The sequence below is a fragment of the Drosophila gunungcola genome, chromosome 3R (assembly GCF_025200985.1).
Source record: "Drosophila gunungcola strain Sukarami chromosome 3R, Dgunungcola_SK_2, whole genome shotgun sequence".
Lineage (NCBI taxonomy): Eukaryota > Metazoa > Arthropoda > Insecta > Diptera > Drosophilidae > Drosophila > Drosophila gunungcola.
In genome coordinates, this window is record NC_069139.1 from 27,647,510 (window position 1) to 27,666,730 (window position 19,221).

Sequence of the window (19,221 nt, forward strand, 5' to 3'; positions counted from 1 at the left end):
GGAACAGCACTTTTACGAAAATTATCATTTTATGTAAAAATGTCTGTCAAAATTACAATTTTCACGTTTTTTTGGTTTTCCTTTCGTCAAGTACCTAGTTTAAAGTCCTAGCATAAACACATTTTTTTTTATTTTTTACTTCTGATGGTCCTGCAAAAAGGTCTGCGTTGACGGGGACCTTTTTTAAAATGGACTGCCAGAAAGCGTTCGCCGGTTATTTGCCTCTCGCTGACCATCGGATTTCGTCCATTTGAGTACTTAGCTTAAGGCTATAAAAAGTTTATTCTTTATAGTGTGACCGAAGTTTTGGGAGTTCATCGAAACTATGTGTGCTTCGGTCTTACTGTCAGTGAGCTGGGCTTGTTGACAAACGAAAAACAATTTAAAATTAACCCGCCATCTTGCAACTATATTTGTTCATTATCACTGTAAATGCTTAATGTAAACTTATAAATTCGAATCTTTATAAATGTTTACAACTATATTTTGGAACGCATTCAACAAAAATGGCATCCAAATGGATCGGGATTATTAAAGCTGGGTGCATCATAAGCGTACAACAGAACAAACTTGATCACTGATTACTGATCCATCATTGATCAGTGATCATGTTTTTCTGGTAAATACGCCCATTGTCGGAAATGTCTCCATCACTGCCATGCAAACCTTGGACAATGAAATTATAATTCCTCTGCAAGGAAATAATAGCTTGGAACAATTGACTTAATCATCATTCTAATTGTGGGCATTTGTGGTTCTATTTTGCCCAGTAATGGAGATCAAGTGGGTTGTGCAAAAACATTCATAACAATAAAAAAAACACAAATAAATATAAATATATTTATTATTTTCAAGTGGTGAAAATAAATGCATAATGTTTAATGGAATACCAACGATGATGAAATATGCAGCCCGATCGCCATATCAGTGCGGTCCAAGTGGCTTTAGTTTCGACAATTGTTTGCGGTGAGTTAGTATTTTAAATGAAACAACAATTTATATGAAGTTAATTATATTTATTTTTAAATTCTAAAATTTTTTTTCCTAATAACTCCAATTTATTTTTAATGATGGTGTATTGTATTTGTATTCTGATTTGAATACAATTAGAAGAAATTATTAAATCATTAATATGTCCAAACAATAAAAAAAATTGAAATTAGAGAAGTTCGAATTTTTTTCATATACTTTTTTTTTAATATTACGATTGTGTCCATGGTAGCTATATGATATTAACAATCGTTTTTTTCCGATTGTTCCTATGGGAGCTATATGGTATAGTCGTCCGATCGGGCTCGTTTCGACTTATATACTACCTGCAAACACAAGTTTTGGGAAAGTTTCATGCAGATAACTTTAAAACTGAAAGACTAGTTTGCGTGGAAACGGACGGACGGACATAAATTCACTATCCTAGTGATGCTGGTCAAGAATATATAAATTATAGGGCTGGAAAAAGTACCCTTCACTGCGTTGCAACTACTGACTGAAGTTATAATATAATATCTTCTAGGGTATAAACATCAATTTTGAAAAATTGTAAGGCCTTAAATACTTTATTAAGATCCAATTAACTTGTTTTCACAGCAACAAAGGACTTGTCAAAAACGGTATTTCGGTGCCGAATTGCATTGGCACCGGCACGACCGTTGCGGGGGTCATTTATGACGGAGGCGTGATCATTGGCGCGGATTCCAGGGTTACTAACGGACACATAATACCCTCGAAAAAAAATCGCAAAATTTATCAGCTACAGAGCAACATATTGTAGGTATATATTTTCGATTAAAGGCTTGTGTTCAGGGCGCTGTTTAAATCAACATTGACTTTAGTATGTGATTTTATCTATAAATGTGAAACATTCGACTCTCTTGACTTATTACTGACTGCATTATATTGTATTGACTTACAGTTTGAGAATAGAATCTTATGACTTCATATTGTGACAAAATTAAGAAATTTAGAATCATATTTCGAAAATGTTAAAGACAATGTTGATCAATGCATCGCTCGGTTGAACTTCCAAAAAACCCCGACCTCCGATCGCGTCAAATTTAAGGATCCATGTGGTTTGGACCCTAATTAAGAATGAATTGGGGACAATACCGATTTCTTTGAAAAAACGTTTAAAACCGTTCTCTTTGTTTTTTTATATTATCTTCCGATACATTACCTTATTCCTAATTTTAGAACAGCTATGCCAACTCGTCATGGAGCGCTTTTTTAAAAATGACAGCAGGCAAAAGTTTTTTAAATTTTTCACATAAAATGTGTATTTTAACTAGATCTAAAAATGTTCTTTAAAAGTATTTTTGGTAAGAGTCTTAATTAAAAAAAAAAAAATACGAAAATAAAAAATAGCGCTATTTTTGATTTCTCAAGTTTTACCAAATTATTCATTATCAGGCCCCTAAAAAAATGGATTCTGAAAATTAAAAAAAATCGGAGGTCGAGCTTTTCGGAAGCGCACTAATGTATTCTAGATTTTGTAAACTATTTATTATTTACAAGTGCCGGTGGTGCCGGAATCGCACAGGACTCGGCTGCCTTGATGGAGGTGACGAGGGCGCAGCTGGAGCTCCACCGCATGAACACCGGATTCCGCAAGGTGCCGGTGCGCTGCGCCAACCAAGTGATGAGGCAGGTGCTCTACCGCTTCGATGGAAAAATGGTGGCCAATGTGATCATCGGGGGCGTGGATGCAGATTTTAAAACACATTTATTTTGCACCCGGTCCGATGGCACTACAGACACCGTGCCGTTCACGTCGCTGGGTTCCGGCTGTATGGCAGCCATGTCCGTACTGGAAGCACGCTGGGAACAAAATCTGGATGAGGAATCCGCCCGCGATCTGGTCCGCGATGCCGTAGCCGTCGGCGTAGACAACGACCTGCAGTCCGGTAACAATGTGTGTCTCTGCATCATTCGCTCAGACTTCTCGGTCCACTGGGAAGAGCGTGCCCTGAACAAGGAAACTCCGATTCGAGCCTTTCCGCTGGTTATCAAGCCCGGCTGCACTACCATTTTGTCCACTATCGAGCACAGGGTGGTGCCGTGGGGAGAGGCCTTGGAGGGGGACGAATGTCCTGGCTTCAGACAAGAAGGTCTCAGCTTACCACCTGGACCAGGAAATAGCCGTGGTGACGCTGGAGAAAGAGTCAATCGCAGGCACGAATATCTCGGCCCACCCAAGGCCAAAAGGAGGAGGTTGGAATAAGCGAAGAATGCCCTTTTGTTCCGAAAATCGAAAGGACACTTTGTACCCTTGGGAAGTCCTAAAAATAACTTTGTTATTGCCCAAACTATCTCGTTTATTTTAGTTTACTGTTTATTGCATTGATTTTAAATCGAAAGTATATGTATGTGGATCTGAGAACAAGGCTGATTATTATATACTATTTAAATTACAAATTAATGCCATTTTTTTCACTAGTATCAGAATTTTTGTTACCCAAAATAAAAAATAGCTCGAAACTGATTACTGCATTTACTATTAACTGAAATCAGCAATAAAAACTAGTTAATACATTCCCTTATTACAGTTCTTTATTAAAAACGCTAAACGCTTCCCATGAATTAAAAGAAAAAATATATTTTTTTGAATTTTGGTATAAAATAAACTATATATCCTTCACAATGTTAGTGGCTCCTAGACATTGTCCAATGCTCGATTCAATTTTTTTGTTATTTGTTTTGCATTTGCTGCAATAAAATTTTCCAGTGATGTTTTTAACCTCGCAAATTCCATATTTTAAAATCAACAACGTTTTTAATTTAGGCAATTAAAGAAAAGGATTATAGCAGTTTAAGCTAATATTTTACAAAAAGTTCGCAATTCGAACCTTTCTTAAGATAAAGTAGAGCCAAGTGCCAACTTGCGAAAATTATTTGAAAAATATTCAATGTGTATTAAATATGTAAATATGTATTAAATATGCAACATTTAAACATTTGCTTTTGTACCTTTATTAATTTTTACTCATCCGCCAGAATCTTTGAAGACGTACTTTCCAGTTTAATTTCTATATTAATATAGCACCCTTAGTTTTAAGCACCCCTGGAAACTATCGATATCCGCCGACTGTTGCACAAAACGCAACAGGGTGCCAATTGGCCGTGCTCAATTACCCGATATATCGAAAAGCCGCACGCCACTAGCACACGCACACCACTAGTATTACAAACACAGGCAGCAGCAGTTTATTTTAGCTACCGCAGCGCCTTTAACTCAAAACTAAATAAGTTTCGCATTAATTTTGCGCTTGGAACGCCGCGTAACAAAGCTAGTACACTAATGTCCATAACCGTAAGTCGCCCGCCGTGCGATTCGTTCAGGTGTCGTCGCTGTTACTGCGGATGCGAGACGTCAGCTTTGTTGTTGCTGCAACTGCAGACGCCCCCACGTAGCTTGAAATAAAAAAAGAAACGAAAATGTGTCCGATTGCCGAATGCAAAGTGCAGTTCCCAGTTTCCAGAGGCTTGCAATTGATTTGGATTCTATTTAAATCGCTTTAATTTGTCCCATTGTGCGAGCGTGTGTGTAAATGTATGCCGCTGAAACCTGAGCTCTGTGTGCGTGTGTGTGTGTGCGCGAGCGTTAATTTTGTTGTTGTTTTATCATGGATTTTTTTTTTTTTTGCATACGACGATTCGAGTTGAAAGAATTATTCAAAGCCAACAAGGTCGGGCTCCTTATTTGGCTCAAAAAAATTTTATACATTTTCCAATCGGCATTTTGGCCCACGTCCCGCCTTGGAAGCGGAATTGGAAATGGGAGCGCGTTGCGTTTAAATTTGGTGTCAACTAGGCGGCTGTGTGCCTTATAATTTATAATTAGCAGCGCACTTGGGTCGTTGCCACTGGTATATTCTATTATTTGCAATTGTCGCCCGGTTTTCCTCCTTTTTATGTCGTTTTTGAGGCTCACTTTCCATTTTCACCTGCAAGGCGAGCGAGTGACGAAGTCGCTTCCGTTCTATTGTTCCCTCGCCACTCACACTTAAGAGAGAGAAACTTACGCACTCGAACGCTTTAATTGGAACTAATCTCTTTATCTCGTTTTTGGTCACAATGACGACAACCTGTTCCGATGTTCCGATCGCCAGTTACTGCGAGGTGGCAAGCAAAAGACAACCACTTGCGTAGGAATGACCGTAATGGCCAAGACTACGATCGAAGAAATATGCGAGAATGCCAAATTAGCGCGGGACATGGCTCTGACGGGCAACTACGACTCGGCGTGCATCTACTATGAGGGCCTCCAGGGGCTGCTCGCCCGCCAGCTTAAGGCCACTGCGGATCCGCTGCGCAAGGGCAAGTGGAGCATGGTAAGATTATCCTTAATTCCATCCCATCCGCAAGTGGGACATACATACATATCTCTTCAACAGCCTTCTAAGGCCATAAAAGTTTGTTGACCTCTGATAACTCGGCCTAGTCACCTATAAGATATAGAAAGTGGAACATCATACATCCAAACATAGATCGTAAACGGTAGAACAAGTACATAAACATACGCTTTAATGTCATTAACTCCAAACCAACACGATCATACGCATACTCTATTGTTCTAAGTCAGTTTAAGGATGTTGTCACACGATTTACACAAAGCTGAGCCGTTTCCCCCAAAACTCTTTACAATAATTATTGTAAAAGTAATTTCGTGGTTATGTTTATAGAAGTTTGAGATCATTAGGTATCAAAAATTGAACTATGTTTATTATGACGTAAATTTTTTTTTTTAGATTATGTTTTGTTTAAACAATTAATTGCGTATACATAAAAAACACTATTTCAACCGTATAAATTATGCGACAAAAATGAGAGGATTTTGGGGAGACGGACACTTATATGTTGGTTTAATATAGGCTAAAAAATAGCCCAGGCTTTAAGGTCTAAAACAGATCACAATCCAAAATATATTAATACAAATTACAATAAACTCAATAATTATAGTCTTACTAAAACAGATCACAATCCAAAATATATGAATACAAATTACAATAAACTCAATAATTATAGTCTTACTAAGATTTTTGCAATCCACTTACAACTAGTACTAAATTGTCATTAATTCACAGATCAACCAGCAAATCAGCCAAGAGCACGCCAAGATCAAGGCCATCCAGCGCACTCTACAAGACATCTCGCTCGACCTGCAGAGCACCAAATTCGCCCACAAGCTCCGCCACCAGCTTAGCGAGGAGAGCACCACCAGTAAAGATCCATCCGCCTGGTTTAAGCCGGACCCCGATATTTGGACGCCTCCGCCCAAGGATCCCGATGTGTGGGGTCCGCCGAAACCACCACCCACCACCCAGGCCGTGGGACGGCGAGCCGCACCGAGCAATCGCCGCACCGCTCCGGCCACTCAGAACAGCCGCCCCAACAGCACAATCCCACAGAGCACTGCCCGGAATGGTGCGGCCTCGACACGCAACTCCCGCAACTCGGCGTCTGCCGCAGCACCGAGCAGTGGAGCACGCACCACCAACGGACGTGTGGGCGGACGCAAGCTGTCCACATCGAACAACACCAACGAGGCTAGAGACGACGACTCCACTGCTGCAGGCAGCAATGGCGGTGGAGCCGCCGGCGAAGGGGAGAACGGAGATCAGCAGGCCGCCCAGGAGGAGGAGCGCAAGTTCCAGCCCAACAACCACATCGAAGCCGAGCTAGTCGACATTCTTGGTAAGCGGCATACGCTAGTGATATGGTGTCTGATGTTAGGGAAACATTTGAAATCAAAGTTACAATAATTTATTTTGAAGTATTACAAAATAAGGCATATGAAACCCATCAGTGTCACAGAATAATAACAAAGTAAATTCGTTTAAACTTTTGAAACCATTTCTGTAGAGCCTGTAACAATATTTTAATTCATTCATTGTAAAACCATTTCTGTAAAGCCTGCTACAATTAACTACAGTTAATACGAAATACAGGTTGTTTAGGTCTCAACACTTGCTTTAAAACTTATGGTATACCCCTCTTTGCAGAACGTGATATTCTTCAAAAGGATCCCAAAGTGCGCTGGAACGACATTGCCGACCTGCACGACGCCAAGCGGCTGCTGGAAGAGGCCGTTGTGCTGCCCATGCTCATGCCGGACTACTTCAAGGTGCGTCATCGGCGTTTTTTTGTTTACTCTGAATCATTTTCCGCCAGAGGCTAATCTACGGTTAGCATGGTGTTGGGTCAACAAACGCGCTTCATTTCAGTATTGTGTTTGCAGGGCTCAGGGCTTTATATATTTAGTCAATTGTTTAAGCTAAAATTCACCGTCTCGCAGCTATATCAATAGTAGCTAGGTAATAGTAACTTTCTATGTGCAACGCCTTTGTCAGTCTATTTGTATTTAGAATTGTCTGGTCATCAGTATTGAGGCTTGAAGTTTCTATTGCAGAATTAAGTTGATTATGAATTTATGTCTATGCTTGTTATCTTATCTGTAAATGTGTTCGGTCAAATTTAACTATTTCATAATGGACTGTCAAGCAAACATGTTTAATTTTATCAATGACGAGATTACTTTCTTTGAATTAGATGCATAATTATCTAATATTCGGTCTGGGATTTTATTTTAAGAATCAACAAGATGAATTACTAAAATTATTATGTTGATCAAGTGACTAAAACGTAATGAGGGAGACGAATCTGTTTAGGAGCCCTACAGGTGTTCTTTTGAATTGACAAATAATTCATTTTATATCACTTGAAAGAATTTAACAAGCAAATGTTTAAGCGGGTGAAAGATTTAGAATAGTCAATAGATTTTCAAAAAAAAATTGTTGTCATAGTCAATTAGCAACCAATTTTACCAATTTCTTCCAGTATGGGATCATAATATAACTCCTTGTCGTCATAACCAAATATGACCTTATGTTTCTTAAGAATTTCTATATGACTTACAAGACTACGAGTCAATCCAAAGACTTAAATCCGTAGACCTTTAAAGGTGCTACACTCTGTACACTCTGTCTGTTGTCTTCTTAAATACGTTTTTTATAGATTGGTTTCCAAAAGTAGTGCACTAAAAGACTTGCAGAGCGCAACTTCCTAATATTTAAAATTGGTTGGAGTATAATCCAGACTTCTCTCTTAAAAAATATGAAAACGATTTTAAATTTTATTTCATTTAAATTTTGTGTCCTTCAAACAGGGAATTCGGCGACCCTGGAAGGGAGTTCTGATGGTGGGACCCCCGGGTACAGGCAAGACAATGCTCGCCAAGGCGGTGGCCACCGAATGCGGGACGACCTTCTTCAACGTGAGCTCTGCGACCCTCACATCCAAATACCGCGGTGAATCAGAGAAGATGGTGCGCCTGCTGTTTGAGATGGCGCGTTTCTATGCGCCCAGCACAATCTTCATCGACGAGATCGATTCCCTGTGCTCCCGTAGAGGATCGGAGTCGGAGCACGAGGCCTCGCGCCGCGTCAAGTCGGAGCTGCTAGTCCAAATGGACGGTGTGGGTGGCGGAGAGGAACAAGCCAAGGTGGTGATGGTGCTGGCTGCTACCAACTTTCCCTGGGACATCGATGAAGCGCTGCGACGTCGGCTGGAGAAGCGCATTTACATCCCACTGCCATCGGACGAAGGACGCGAGGCGCTGCTAAAGATCAATCTGCGCGAGGTCAAGGTGGACGATAGCGTCGATCTTACTTACGTAGCCAACGAGCTAAAGGGATATTCCGGAGCTGACATCACAAACGTGTGCAGGTGGGTTGAACAGACTTGTAAAAAAAAACCTACTAAATCATTTAGGAAGATTGTATTATATAATTTCTAAAGTTTAAACTTACTCTCAGCTTACCGTGCGGTCGAGAAAACAGACCTTAGTCTGTAAAACATATTATCAATCGGCCGCGATCCTAAAAACTTCTAAAACAGAACTTCATCCCTAAAAATATATTTCCTCTTATCATTTTTTATAATTCGAATAACTTTGTTATGATTGTTTTAAACTATTTTTATTAAAAATTTTAAGTAATTTATAAACATTTGATTGAATTTAAAAAGTACTACAAATTACTCATCTTCTATAGGGAAGCAAGCATGATGTCAATGCGGCGGAAGATCGCCGGGCTGACCCCAGAGCAGATCCGACAGTTGGCCACTGAGGAGGTGGACCTGCCCGTGTCCAACAAGGACTTCAATGAGGCCATGAGTCGCTGCAACAAGAGCGTGTCCCGGGCGGACCTGGACAAATACGAGAAGTGGATGAAGGAGTTCGGCTCGTCATGATGGCGTTGCCCACGCGAATGGCTAGCAATTGTAGGAATATATTTTTGAATAGCCCTAGATATGCGCTTAAGTCTTTAAGCTTTTAAAGTGAGAACCGAGCCGATCCAAGCCGAACGGAAGAGTTGAACATATTTTATATATAACATTTTGCATATACGATACAATCTATATATTTACATATATACATTGAACCAGAGGCCGTTGGAATTATAAAAGACTAACCGCTCTCAAAGAGAAAAAACAAATGCAAAACTGAAATTGAATCGAAGTCGAGATATAGGCAATAACAAACAAACCCACACACTCCATCAAGCACAATCCTTCCAACTAATCGTTAACCCACAATCACACTCTATATGCAATAAGGAAACGCTTTAAACGCCGCCTAGCCTTGGCCCCATACTCCCACGAAATGCACACTCCAAATCGTTTCATTTTTTTATCCAAAAAATTTATTTTTAACAAGAAATGTTCACTGTCTAATATTAATGTTAATTTTCGCTTTACTTATACATATACATATATCATAGTTTAGTGCAGGCAGAGATGTAGAGCACCTCAAACGTTAATTTTAAAGCAGGCAAAACGTTCCCTCTGATTTGCAATTAACCCACTGTAATCAGAAGAAGAAACTGAAGCAATATGTACTTAAAGTGAGGATTCTAAAATTTTAAACAATAAACACAGTTTTTAACTATATGTAAGTAAAGTTTTGTGAATTTTTGGGTGCTTCTGGCAAATTCTTTTTTTTTTTTGTCATATCCTGTAGCTGCCACTTAAGCGATCAGGCTAAAATTGTCTAATTTAGTGTCCGGCTTTGCCAACTAGCTTAGTTGTTTATCTTTTGTTGGGATGGCGAAAAAAGAACTACGTTGAACGAATTGATCCATAAAAAGAAAACCTGAAGCTGTCCTGATAAATCACCCAATATTTATTACACTTAAAACTGATATATATATAAACTCGCCTGCAGAAGGTTGATGCGCAATGGCAGTTGAATACGCTACGAACAAAGGCCGAGATCTCAGTAGGGTCTGGTCGGTGGGGGCATGGGCATCAGAGGACCCATCATGGGATACGGAGCGGAGCCGCCTGCCGAGGGATAGAATCCGCCAGAGGGCAAATTTCCATAGGTTGGCAGAGAAGCGTTGGGCGGCGGACCCTGGCGCTGTTTGCGCATGAGGTCCTGCATCTTCTCGGCCTTGAGGCGACGCAGGTGCATGGTCCGTCGGCTGGCGAGGAACTCCTCCAGGAAGGCCTCCACCCCCAGGTCACTGTCGTTGAACTTCTTGACCATCTCCTCGGTCTGCTCCTCGCTCTCGGAGGCGGCAGTCTGCAGCAGGGCCAAGGCTGTTTCCGGACCCACTCCGCCTGACTTCTCCTTGAGCTCGGAGAGCTTTTCCTGGACGGAGGAGCAACGAGTGCGTCCCTCGTCCGACAGTTCCGCCAGCCGACCCCGCAGCTCTATGATCTGCGGCTCCCGCTCTATGTTTCGCTCTGCTCGACTCCGATTGTCCTCGAAAACGCTGGTCTTCTGGTTTCGTAGCACTTGGAGCACCTCGTCCACCTTCTCGTCTAGCTTGTCGTCGTTGTTCAGCAGCTCCTTCAGTTCATCGGAGCCCATTGGCGTAAGGGACGCCTGCAATTGGTTCATGTATTCCTGGTACATTTTCGCTTTCTGTCTGAGACTAAGTCGACTCTCCAACTATTATAATTTTGCGACTTTATTTTTCAATGACTATTAGTTAGAGATGGAAGAAGCCTAGAGATAACATAGACACAGCGATATTCTTTATACGATGTTTCAAGTCAGGTTGTTCTCACTGACATATAACTTGACATTCTACTTAATGTATATTTTGGGTATTCCTCAAACCACCAAAATTTGATAAACAGCTTACCAACTTAAATAAATTATTTACAAATGTATGGATTTTATCGGACTTAGTTTTCAAACTAATGCCCTGTTTACACATGGACTCTGTTACTGCGTCTCGACCTAATACAGAGATTTTGCCGCTTGTTTTTTACCTGCGTTCGAGAGTTTTCAAGATACACTTCTCATCGATTGAAAAGGACACCCTGTACACCGTTTTTCAATTGTCTATTATTTAAAGCCAAATGATAAAACAACGGTATTCTGGCATGTCTTATTTCTGCACCTATTTACCTCTCATCAGCTAACTGCAAGTTTGGGGAAAAAACCGTTTAATTTTTTTCTTTATGTTGCAATTAGTTTGAAATCGAGTCAATACTTCTGTGCAGGGACCACAAATAATAGTTGAGTTTTAAAAAATTTAAACATAAAAAAATCGAGAAGAGTGAAAACAAACGAACTATGTTTCTTTATGCAGCAAAATCGAAATATGACAAACGTATATTTTAAATCATACTTAATTATCAAAATGAATTTAAAGGATAAAAAAAAATAATTGTTAAATTTAAATTTTTATATAAAAATTAAACTATGACTTTTATTTTTACTGGTAAATTTTTTTGATACTGAATTTAAGTATTCTTTGAACTGAAGGAGGTAGGCCTAATATCGGACTATTTACATATATGATCCACACACTAACACCTCTGTACAAGAAATGAAGTTGTGTGTAGAATGTATATATGGTTGCCCCTATTACTCAGCGTATCCATTTCAAAATAAGTACGCCCCCAGATAACAGTCGGGTTTTAGGTGGCGCCATCTGCCGAACTGCCACACCGTTTTTTTTTTTTCAAATATATACAAAGTTACTTATTTGCTATTAACTTCTAAAATAATAATATGATTTAAATAATTATTAGGCATACACCGGCTAACAACTGGCCTCTACAAAGTTTTAGAGTGACATGACGTGGTTGTAGGCACAATACTATATCTCAAACTTTTATAGTTTCCAAGATCTCACCGTTCACACGGAAGGACAGGCAGACAGGCAATGCTAGATCGACTCGGCTAACGATCCTGATCAAAAATATATATACTTTATAGGGTCGGAAACGCTTTTTTCTATCTGTAACATACTTTTCAACGAACTGTTGTATTTTACTCCACAAGTAACTGGTATTATAACAGTACTGCTTGCTTTTCGACCAAGCTTTCTCCACCCACAACGAAACCTGATTAAATTCCGTCTAACAAAAGCTGGTTAAACCTGAAAGTAGTATAATCAATGACATACGCTATTTATTAGTGTAGTTAAGCAGCTTAATTTGTTTCATAAAAGTCTTCAGCTGAACACTTTTTAAGAGTTTAATGTAGGTTTGATGTTTGGAAGACTTGTTTGAGGAGCAGCACCAGCAATTAATGGTTTGGCCAGCGTCGTAAATCGCCTACTGAATTGATCCCTCACTAACTCAGGGGTAACTGTGGAGGCCGCGTCCAAGAACTCCACCACTTGAATTTGGCCTTTGTCAAGTACAGGAACCCGAAGAACTCGAAGTCCTGGGAGAAGTACTTGGGATTGGATCGATCCGAGGAGCCCAATCAATAAGAGTAAATGCAGCATCATTTTTGAGTGTATGCAACTGAATACTTGTGTCTGACATGGAACTTAACGTTTTATACTTATCCAGGTACTTCAGGAAGTCTCTTACCTTCCCAGCATTTTGGGGTGATTGATCTGCCTCAGTGAACTCCAAATGCTATACCGCAAAAGCTCACTTACATGTGTATAAATAACTGGATTGTTAGTACATATGGTCAATCTGAAACACTTATTACTTGAATTTATCCGAACCGAGCTTTAACTTTCGAAACATGTTTTTACATCTTTGTGATCTCAGCTCTTTGATATGCATTGGTTTTTTATTTTAACTGTTTGCATGAGTGGTAGGGCAATAACTTGGATTTTAAAATGTCTTTTTCACTTATTGTATGTATACAATGCTCGCTACTTTTACTTATTATTAACATTAACCAGAATTTGTCATTTTCAGTTTTACTCTTAAAAATGTATTTGCATTAAGGAAAATAAAAAACTGATTTCACAGGTACACAGCCATAAATTCCACAAACCATTTGTACTTTGCCACGATAAAAATTCCCCTACAAGCTTATTTTTTATCACGTATGGGTAGACTAGAGGATAGAAGGCTTTGATAGAACTTCTTAATTGGCTTTTCCGGGGATGATAAATTATTTAAATTTTAGTTTTAACATTGATTTTGAAAATGAAAATATGAATATGGAAACAACCAGTTTTTGGATATCCTCTGACATAATTTTAGCCCATTCCAGCTTTGTCACATCCATTAGCATATTTTTAGAACTGTAGTGTGCATATATCGTTGTAGCGAGTACCCACTGTTCCAACGCCAACATTGTCTTACAGTGCACTAACGTAATCCCGGCCGAGTTTCTCCAGAAAAGTGAAAATAATCGATGTTTGCCAAGTGAACATCGACGTTAGGAAGTTTGTATTGTATCGAATAAACATCGATGTTTGTTCCAGCTCTAGCTAAATCCCGTTTTCTTTGGTTAAGGACAGTGCAGGTGAGCAGACGTGGTTAGGAGAAAAGAGGAACGTAGCCCCCGGACTAGCCGGGACCATGGTGCAACTCAGCTCTGCCTAGAACGCCTATCCTATAATAACCGGGAAAGAAACTAGCCCGTGCTGCCTCAGCTGACTATCGGAGATTTTAAGAATCTCCAGGGCATCTTTAGGGCCTGTCTTCCACCGTTTGCCGACAGATTGTAACGAGTCGTTCTTAGCGTAACGTGCTAATTGATTTGAATGTCAGGTGATGCCGCAAAGAATCTATTGAAACCTAATTGAGGACTTTTAACTTCATTTTCAATGTTTTTAATGAATAAAGTTGGCGTTCTATTTCGATTAAATTGAAAAAATCTGAAATTGACTGAGAGAAATTACTTTTTGAAAAAGGACTTATGTAGAGGTCATTTAAGATGACCTCCGTATGTAAGTCCTGTTTAATTTTATGCAAATGATTATAATCCCATAATCAAAGGTTTTCAGAATTTATAGAGCCTATTTTTTTTAAATTGTAAAAATGTAATTATTTGATTTAAAGCAACCTCGATTCTCTTGGCATCCAAGGTCCAGTGCACATTGCCGGTGGCATCCACGCGCTGCAGGCGTGTCGGCTTGGGCAATTTCGACGATATCGAACCGAATGTGGCCCGTCGCGAGCTGCCCTCACTGCTGCCCAGGATCTCGACGGCCTCGCTAAAGGACACCAAATTGTTGGCCTTCGGCGGGCGGCCCTTCATGGGCTTGGGCAGCGACTTCTGACCCAAGCCCAAGGCGATCGCTTGAGACGTTTGACCATCGTCGAGGGCGAACCGTTGCAGGAGCGGCGCTTGCCCTTGCCGAGCGATCCTCCGGGAGCAGAAGACAAGGAGCCGGCGGCTATATCCTCCAGCACATTCCCGGTGGCATCCACGCGGTGCAGGCATGTCGGCTTGGGCAATTTCGACATAGAGTAAGAAATTACATATATAGAGGCACCATTTCATAGAGTATGAAAATATGTAGAGGCACCATTTGCTCTGCCCCAAATTCTGCGAGAGCCATGTTCGAAGCTTCGGTCCCTTGCAACTGCACGGCTCGCACCAGACCTTAGCAATGAGAGCGAGCAGTTCAGCTGCGAAACTCACCGCGTTGCCAAATTACAAGTTCGAATCGAAACGTGAGAGACTGAAAATTTCCACTTTTTTGGTCTATGTGTCATCACTGGAAAAGCGGCAGAGCAAATGGTGCTTCTATATAGTTTCTTACTCTGTGACTGAACGACTGAAATCGTGCAATGAGTGCGCGAGCATAAAAATGAGAGAGCAAAGAGCCCGAAAACACAAGAAGCGCCGGGGCCTGCTGCTGAGAGCCCTGGGGGCCTGCCGCTAAATAAATTTTGTGTCCATTTTGGTTGTATGAAATGCTCAGTCTATATGTTGTATGGTTAGTGCTCGAATGCTCAATTAAAACTTAGATTAAAACCAAATCAAATATCGGTTTTGGTTACTGTAACGGTTACAAACAATGCAACTATTTCTATTCCGGTTTCGGCTCAAATTTTTTTATATCGGATTCGGTTGCAACATTAAGATCGTGGAAATTATAGAGGAAATAACAGTATTGAAACCAATAAACAACCAATCTCAGAATTAACACGCATGAGACTTGACTTATAGCCTGATTCCATTGCCGCATTAGTGGACTTTTTAAATGTGCCTGATTCCATTGGCGCATTAGCATTTACCTAATGCTACTTCGACATGTGAGTGCCACAAACAGCTGATATGGGTTTGTTTACTTTTGAATTTTTGGCAAATCCAAAAGAAATTAATTGGCGCATTAAAACGCATTTAGCCTAATGCACATTTATTTACACAGGGAATCTCATAAGGCTAAATGCCGCATTTAAAATAAATGCGATAAAAAATCATTCGACCCGAATGTTTTAAAAAAAAAATACCGGAAAATACCGGTGTTAAACTTTGTATGAAAATGACTGAAAACAAGAGCGCACGCCGCAAAATCTGCTCGCACTACTTACAATGCATTACTGCTGGATCTCTGGCAGGAAATAACTCCCACACATACGGGGATGCTTGTCCTTTTTAGAAACTGTGTTGGTCTCCATTGCAAACCCGTCAAACAACACCATCAGATTCTCTTCCTCGTCGTCCAAGCTGGCAAATGCGTTGGTCGCATTGTGGATGTCCTGCTGAGCATTAAAGAGTTGAGTAAACTCACTCATCTTCATTATTTTTAAATAATTTCTTTTGGACTTGCCAAAATTCAAAAGTAAACAAACCCAGATCAGCTTTTTGTGCCACTCACATGTCGGAGTAGCATTACCTAAATGCTAATGCGCCAATGGAATCAGGCACATTTAAAAAGCAATGGAATCAGGCTATAAAATAATAAGTGAAAAATGGGCATGACGCGAAATCATTTGCCAGTGGGATTCGGCTATTAGGCACTTTCACAAATACCCTTACTCAATTTCAGCGATGCCGGTATAGATAAACTTTTTAACCACGGTCACACTGACATTTAAGCTTCGACTTTGGCCGGTTCGATTTTTGCCTTTTCCATATATACGATATATATGGAGTAAGTACGCCGATTACCAGCTCACCAGCCGGAATTAATAGACTGCGATTAAGGTGCGGATCTGTGCTAGTATATAAGGTATAGCATAGTAAATCATTTTGTACCAACAGGAGGCAATATCAGGAAAGGCGGGCGAATCTGATAACGAATCTTTGGAACGATCTCTGATGAAATGTCTGCCGACCGACTGGATGTGATTATCTTTGGGGCCAGTGGCTTCACTGGCAAGTACACGGTTTTCGAGGCAGTCACCGTGCTCGGCGGTCTGCGATGGGGCATCGCGGGCAGGAACCGCGAAAAACTGGAGGGGGTCCTGAAGGAGATGGGCGCAAAGGCCAAAAAGGACCTGTCGCAGGTGCCCATCTTCATAGCGGACACCAGCGACGAGGCTTCCCTGTTGGAAATGGCCAGGAAGTGCAGGATTGTGGTGAACACAGCGGGGCCTTATCGGTTCCACGGCGAGAAGGTGGTAAAGGCCTGCATCGAATCGGGCACCCATCATGTGGACGTCAGCGGGGAACCTCAGTACATGGAGACCATGCAGCTGAAATACGACCAGCGGGCCAAGGAAAAGGGAGTGTATGTGGTCAGTGCCTGTGGGTTCGACTCCATTCCCGCCGACATGGGCGTCGTCTTCGTTGAGAAGAACTTCGATGGCGTTGTGAACTCCGTGGAGACCTTCCTGGAAAGTGGGATGAAGGAGGGCGCAACTGGAAGTGGGAGCGGAGGCAGTGCTGGCTTGAACTACGGAACATGGGAGAGCGCCGTCTATGGACTGGCCCACTCGGATGAGCTGCGCGGCATCCGGCAGCAGCTCTTCCCCCTGAGGTTGCCCAAGTTCTACCCCGTGCTCAGGCCACGACCACTCATCTTCCGCTCCACCGAGGTGGACAAGGTGTGCCTGCCCTTCCCCGGCTCCGATCGCTCGGTGGTGATGCGATCCCAGCGCTTCCTCTACGACCAGGACAAGAAGAGACCCGTGCAGATGCAGGCCTACGTGGGATTCCCCTCTTGGCTGGCTGCAGGCGCTGTGATCCTTTTTGCCAGCATCTTCGGACTGCTCTCGAAGTTCAAGATTGGCCGTACGCTGCTGCTGAAGTATCCAGGTCTGTTTTCCGGAGGACTGGCCTCGCGTTCCGGACCAAGCGAGCAGTCAATGGAGCGTACCTACTTCAGGATGACTTTCAAAGCCACCGGCTGGCCCAAGGGCGATCGCCTGGCCGAGGGATCAGACCAATATACGGAGCCTCCGACCAAGTCGCTAATGGTACGTGTCTCGGGAATGAATCCTGGATATGGAGCAACCTGCGTGGCCCTGCTCTCAACGGCAATCACCATCCTGCGCGAATCCGAAAAGATGCCCAACAACGGCGGAGTTCTGGCTCCAGCTGCCGCCTTTTCCAGAACCAGCCTTATAAGCGAATTGGAAAAACACGATCACGGCATGAAGTTCGAGATTCTGGCCAACAAGTGAAGTTCAACTAGAACCCCAGTACAACGGCTCTCTTCTAACCGCTAGGCTAAGCTGGGTTTATTGCACGGTTTTAACTGTTATTACGTAAGCACTCATTAAATGTACTAACACAACCGATACACCCGCTTGCAATGTTTACCTCCTTAATATTTATCAAATTCAAAGTTCAAAAACTATCGCCATACGTTCGGTAGGGATTAAACAAGTTATGGTAATTTTATCTCACTGAAAGGGGGCAAAATAATAACACCCAGTAATGTTGGTATTACAGAGAAAAAACCCATGACCACATAATTATACCTATTTTGGACATGCATAAAAAGTTGTGAGTCGATGTAAACATTTTTAATCTGAAAAGCTAGAAATTTTCTGATATTTATGTTAAAGATTGTTTTTATACCCTTTTAATTTCATTCAAAAGCTTGCAACGAAACAGACTTTTCCGCACCTATAAATTATATATCCTCTTGATTAGCATCACTAGGAGAGTCGATCTAGTTATGTGCGTCTATCCGTTTCTACGGAAACTAGTTACCAAATGTCTTTTTTCTATTGCAGTTATTATATAATTCGGAGCGGTCCGATCATCCGATCGGCATATAATAAAAAAACAAATGAACAAAATTCTTACTTCGTATTTTTTCAGATTATTCGAAATATATAACGGTGTACTATTTCAGAATTTCGGTTTTAATTTTTTTTAATCAGACAGCTAAATGAAACGTTTAAAAATTTTAACAAAAAAATTAAACGGGTTAAAAAAAATCAAAATATATTTGTTGTAAAAGAAAACAATTCATTTTTGTAATAGCTGGGTGCAGGGTTATAAACTTTAAATTTCATGTGTGAATATTTTCGAAGGGACAGCCAAATTTTAAAAGGCGTTTCACAGTGCTTGCTTTTACTCAAAATGGTGTTTTCAGAGTCGGTGACCAACATAACTCGAAAACGGCTTAACCGATTAGTCTCAATTTTTAGGACAAGATTCTTAAATATATTTTTTAGTAATTAATCAGTTTTTTTTCCTCTAAATATTTTTTATAAGCAATTCAAGTCCGTAATTTTGCTCAAAAATAAATTTTTTTGTGTAAAAACCGACATTTTGTCAAAAAACGTTATTTTGCTTATTCCTTCGATTAAATACTAGATTTAATAATACTTAAACGATAACTGTTTGATTTTTTAATTAAAAATCATGATTCAGTCACCAATCACCAAACGACTTTTTTGAGAGATTACCTACAGCTCCTTTCCAAAAAAACGTAGTCGTAAAATACAGTTAAAATATAACATCATATGTGTACAGAATATCAGATAATTAAAATAATAGTTTTCTCAGAAAATTGTTTCAAAAATTCTCTTTTTTTTGGGTTTCTATTAGAGTATATGCTGAAATCTACCATTCAGTTCGAACTTTACTTTTGTTGG

The 19,221-nt window shown here is 40.7% G+C and overlaps 5 protein-coding genes across 7 annotated transcripts; 3 read left to right on the top strand and 2 right to left on the bottom strand.

Annotated features, from left to right (window-relative positions):
* Positions 1-449: 449 nt before the first annotated feature.
* Positions 450-3,383, top strand: LOC128258401 (proteasome subunit beta type-7). Of its 3 annotated transcripts, XM_052989999.1 has the most exons (4): positions 450-783; positions 856-966; positions 1,588-1,767; positions 2,512-3,383. In XM_052989999.1, the coding sequence occupies exons 1-4, from the start codon at positions 773-775 to the stop codon at positions 3,215-3,217; spliced, it is 1,008 nt and encodes a 335-aa protein (XP_052845959.1). In that variant the 5' UTR covers positions 450-772; the 3' UTR covers positions 3,218-3,383. The 3 variants fall into 3 exon arrangements, with proteins under 3 accessions (XP_052845959.1, XP_052845967.1, XP_052845976.1); XM_052990007.1 differs by lacking the exons at positions 450-783; positions 856-966 and having other exon boundaries at positions 1,640-1,771; XM_052990016.1 differs by lacking the exons at positions 450-783; positions 856-966; positions 1,588-1,767 and adding an exon at positions 1,822-2,315 and having other exon boundaries at positions 2,407-3,383.
* A 651-nt stretch (positions 3,384-4,034) lies between these two features.
* On the top strand, positions 4,035-9,945 carry LOC128258495 (katanin p60 ATPase-containing subunit A-like 1). The gene is made up of 6 exons (XM_052990131.1): positions 4,035-4,306; positions 5,106-5,327; positions 6,081-6,690; positions 6,999-7,120; positions 8,162-8,721; positions 9,048-9,945. The coding sequence occupies exons 1-6, from the start codon at positions 4,295-4,297 to the stop codon at positions 9,244-9,246; spliced, it is 1,725 nt and encodes a 574-aa protein (XP_052846091.1). The 5' UTR covers positions 4,035-4,294; the 3' UTR covers positions 9,247-9,945.
* Positions 9,676-11,020, bottom strand: LOC128258502 (vacuolar protein sorting-associated protein 37C). Its single transcript, XM_052990145.1, has 2 exons — positions 10,214-11,020; positions 9,676-9,908 (listed from the first exon to the last, which is right to left on the bottom strand). Exon 1 carries the CDS (start codon positions 10,913-10,915, stop codon positions 10,271-10,273), a length of 645 nt encoding a protein of 214 aa, XP_052846105.1. The 5' UTR covers positions 10,916-11,020; the 3' UTR covers positions 9,676-9,908; positions 10,214-10,270.
* A 1,382-nt stretch (positions 11,021-12,402) lies between these two features.
* Positions 12,403-12,780, bottom strand: LOC128259411 (uncharacterized). Its single transcript, XM_052991768.1, has one exon. It carries the CDS (start codon positions 12,750-12,752, stop codon positions 12,486-12,488), a length of 267 nt encoding a protein of 88 aa, XP_052847728.1. The 5' UTR covers positions 12,753-12,780; the 3' UTR covers positions 12,403-12,485.
* A 3,447-nt stretch (positions 12,781-16,227) lies between these two features.
* Positions 16,228-17,910, top strand: LOC128266147 (saccharopine dehydrogenase-like oxidoreductase). The gene is made up of 2 exons (XM_053002447.1): positions 16,228-16,372; positions 16,430-17,910. The coding sequence occupies exon 2, from the start codon at positions 16,492-16,494 to the stop codon at positions 17,791-17,793; it is 1,302 nt and encodes a 433-aa protein (XP_052858407.1). The 5' UTR covers positions 16,228-16,372; positions 16,430-16,491; the 3' UTR covers positions 17,794-17,910.
* The last annotated feature ends 1,311 nt before the right edge of the window (positions 17,911-19,221 follow it).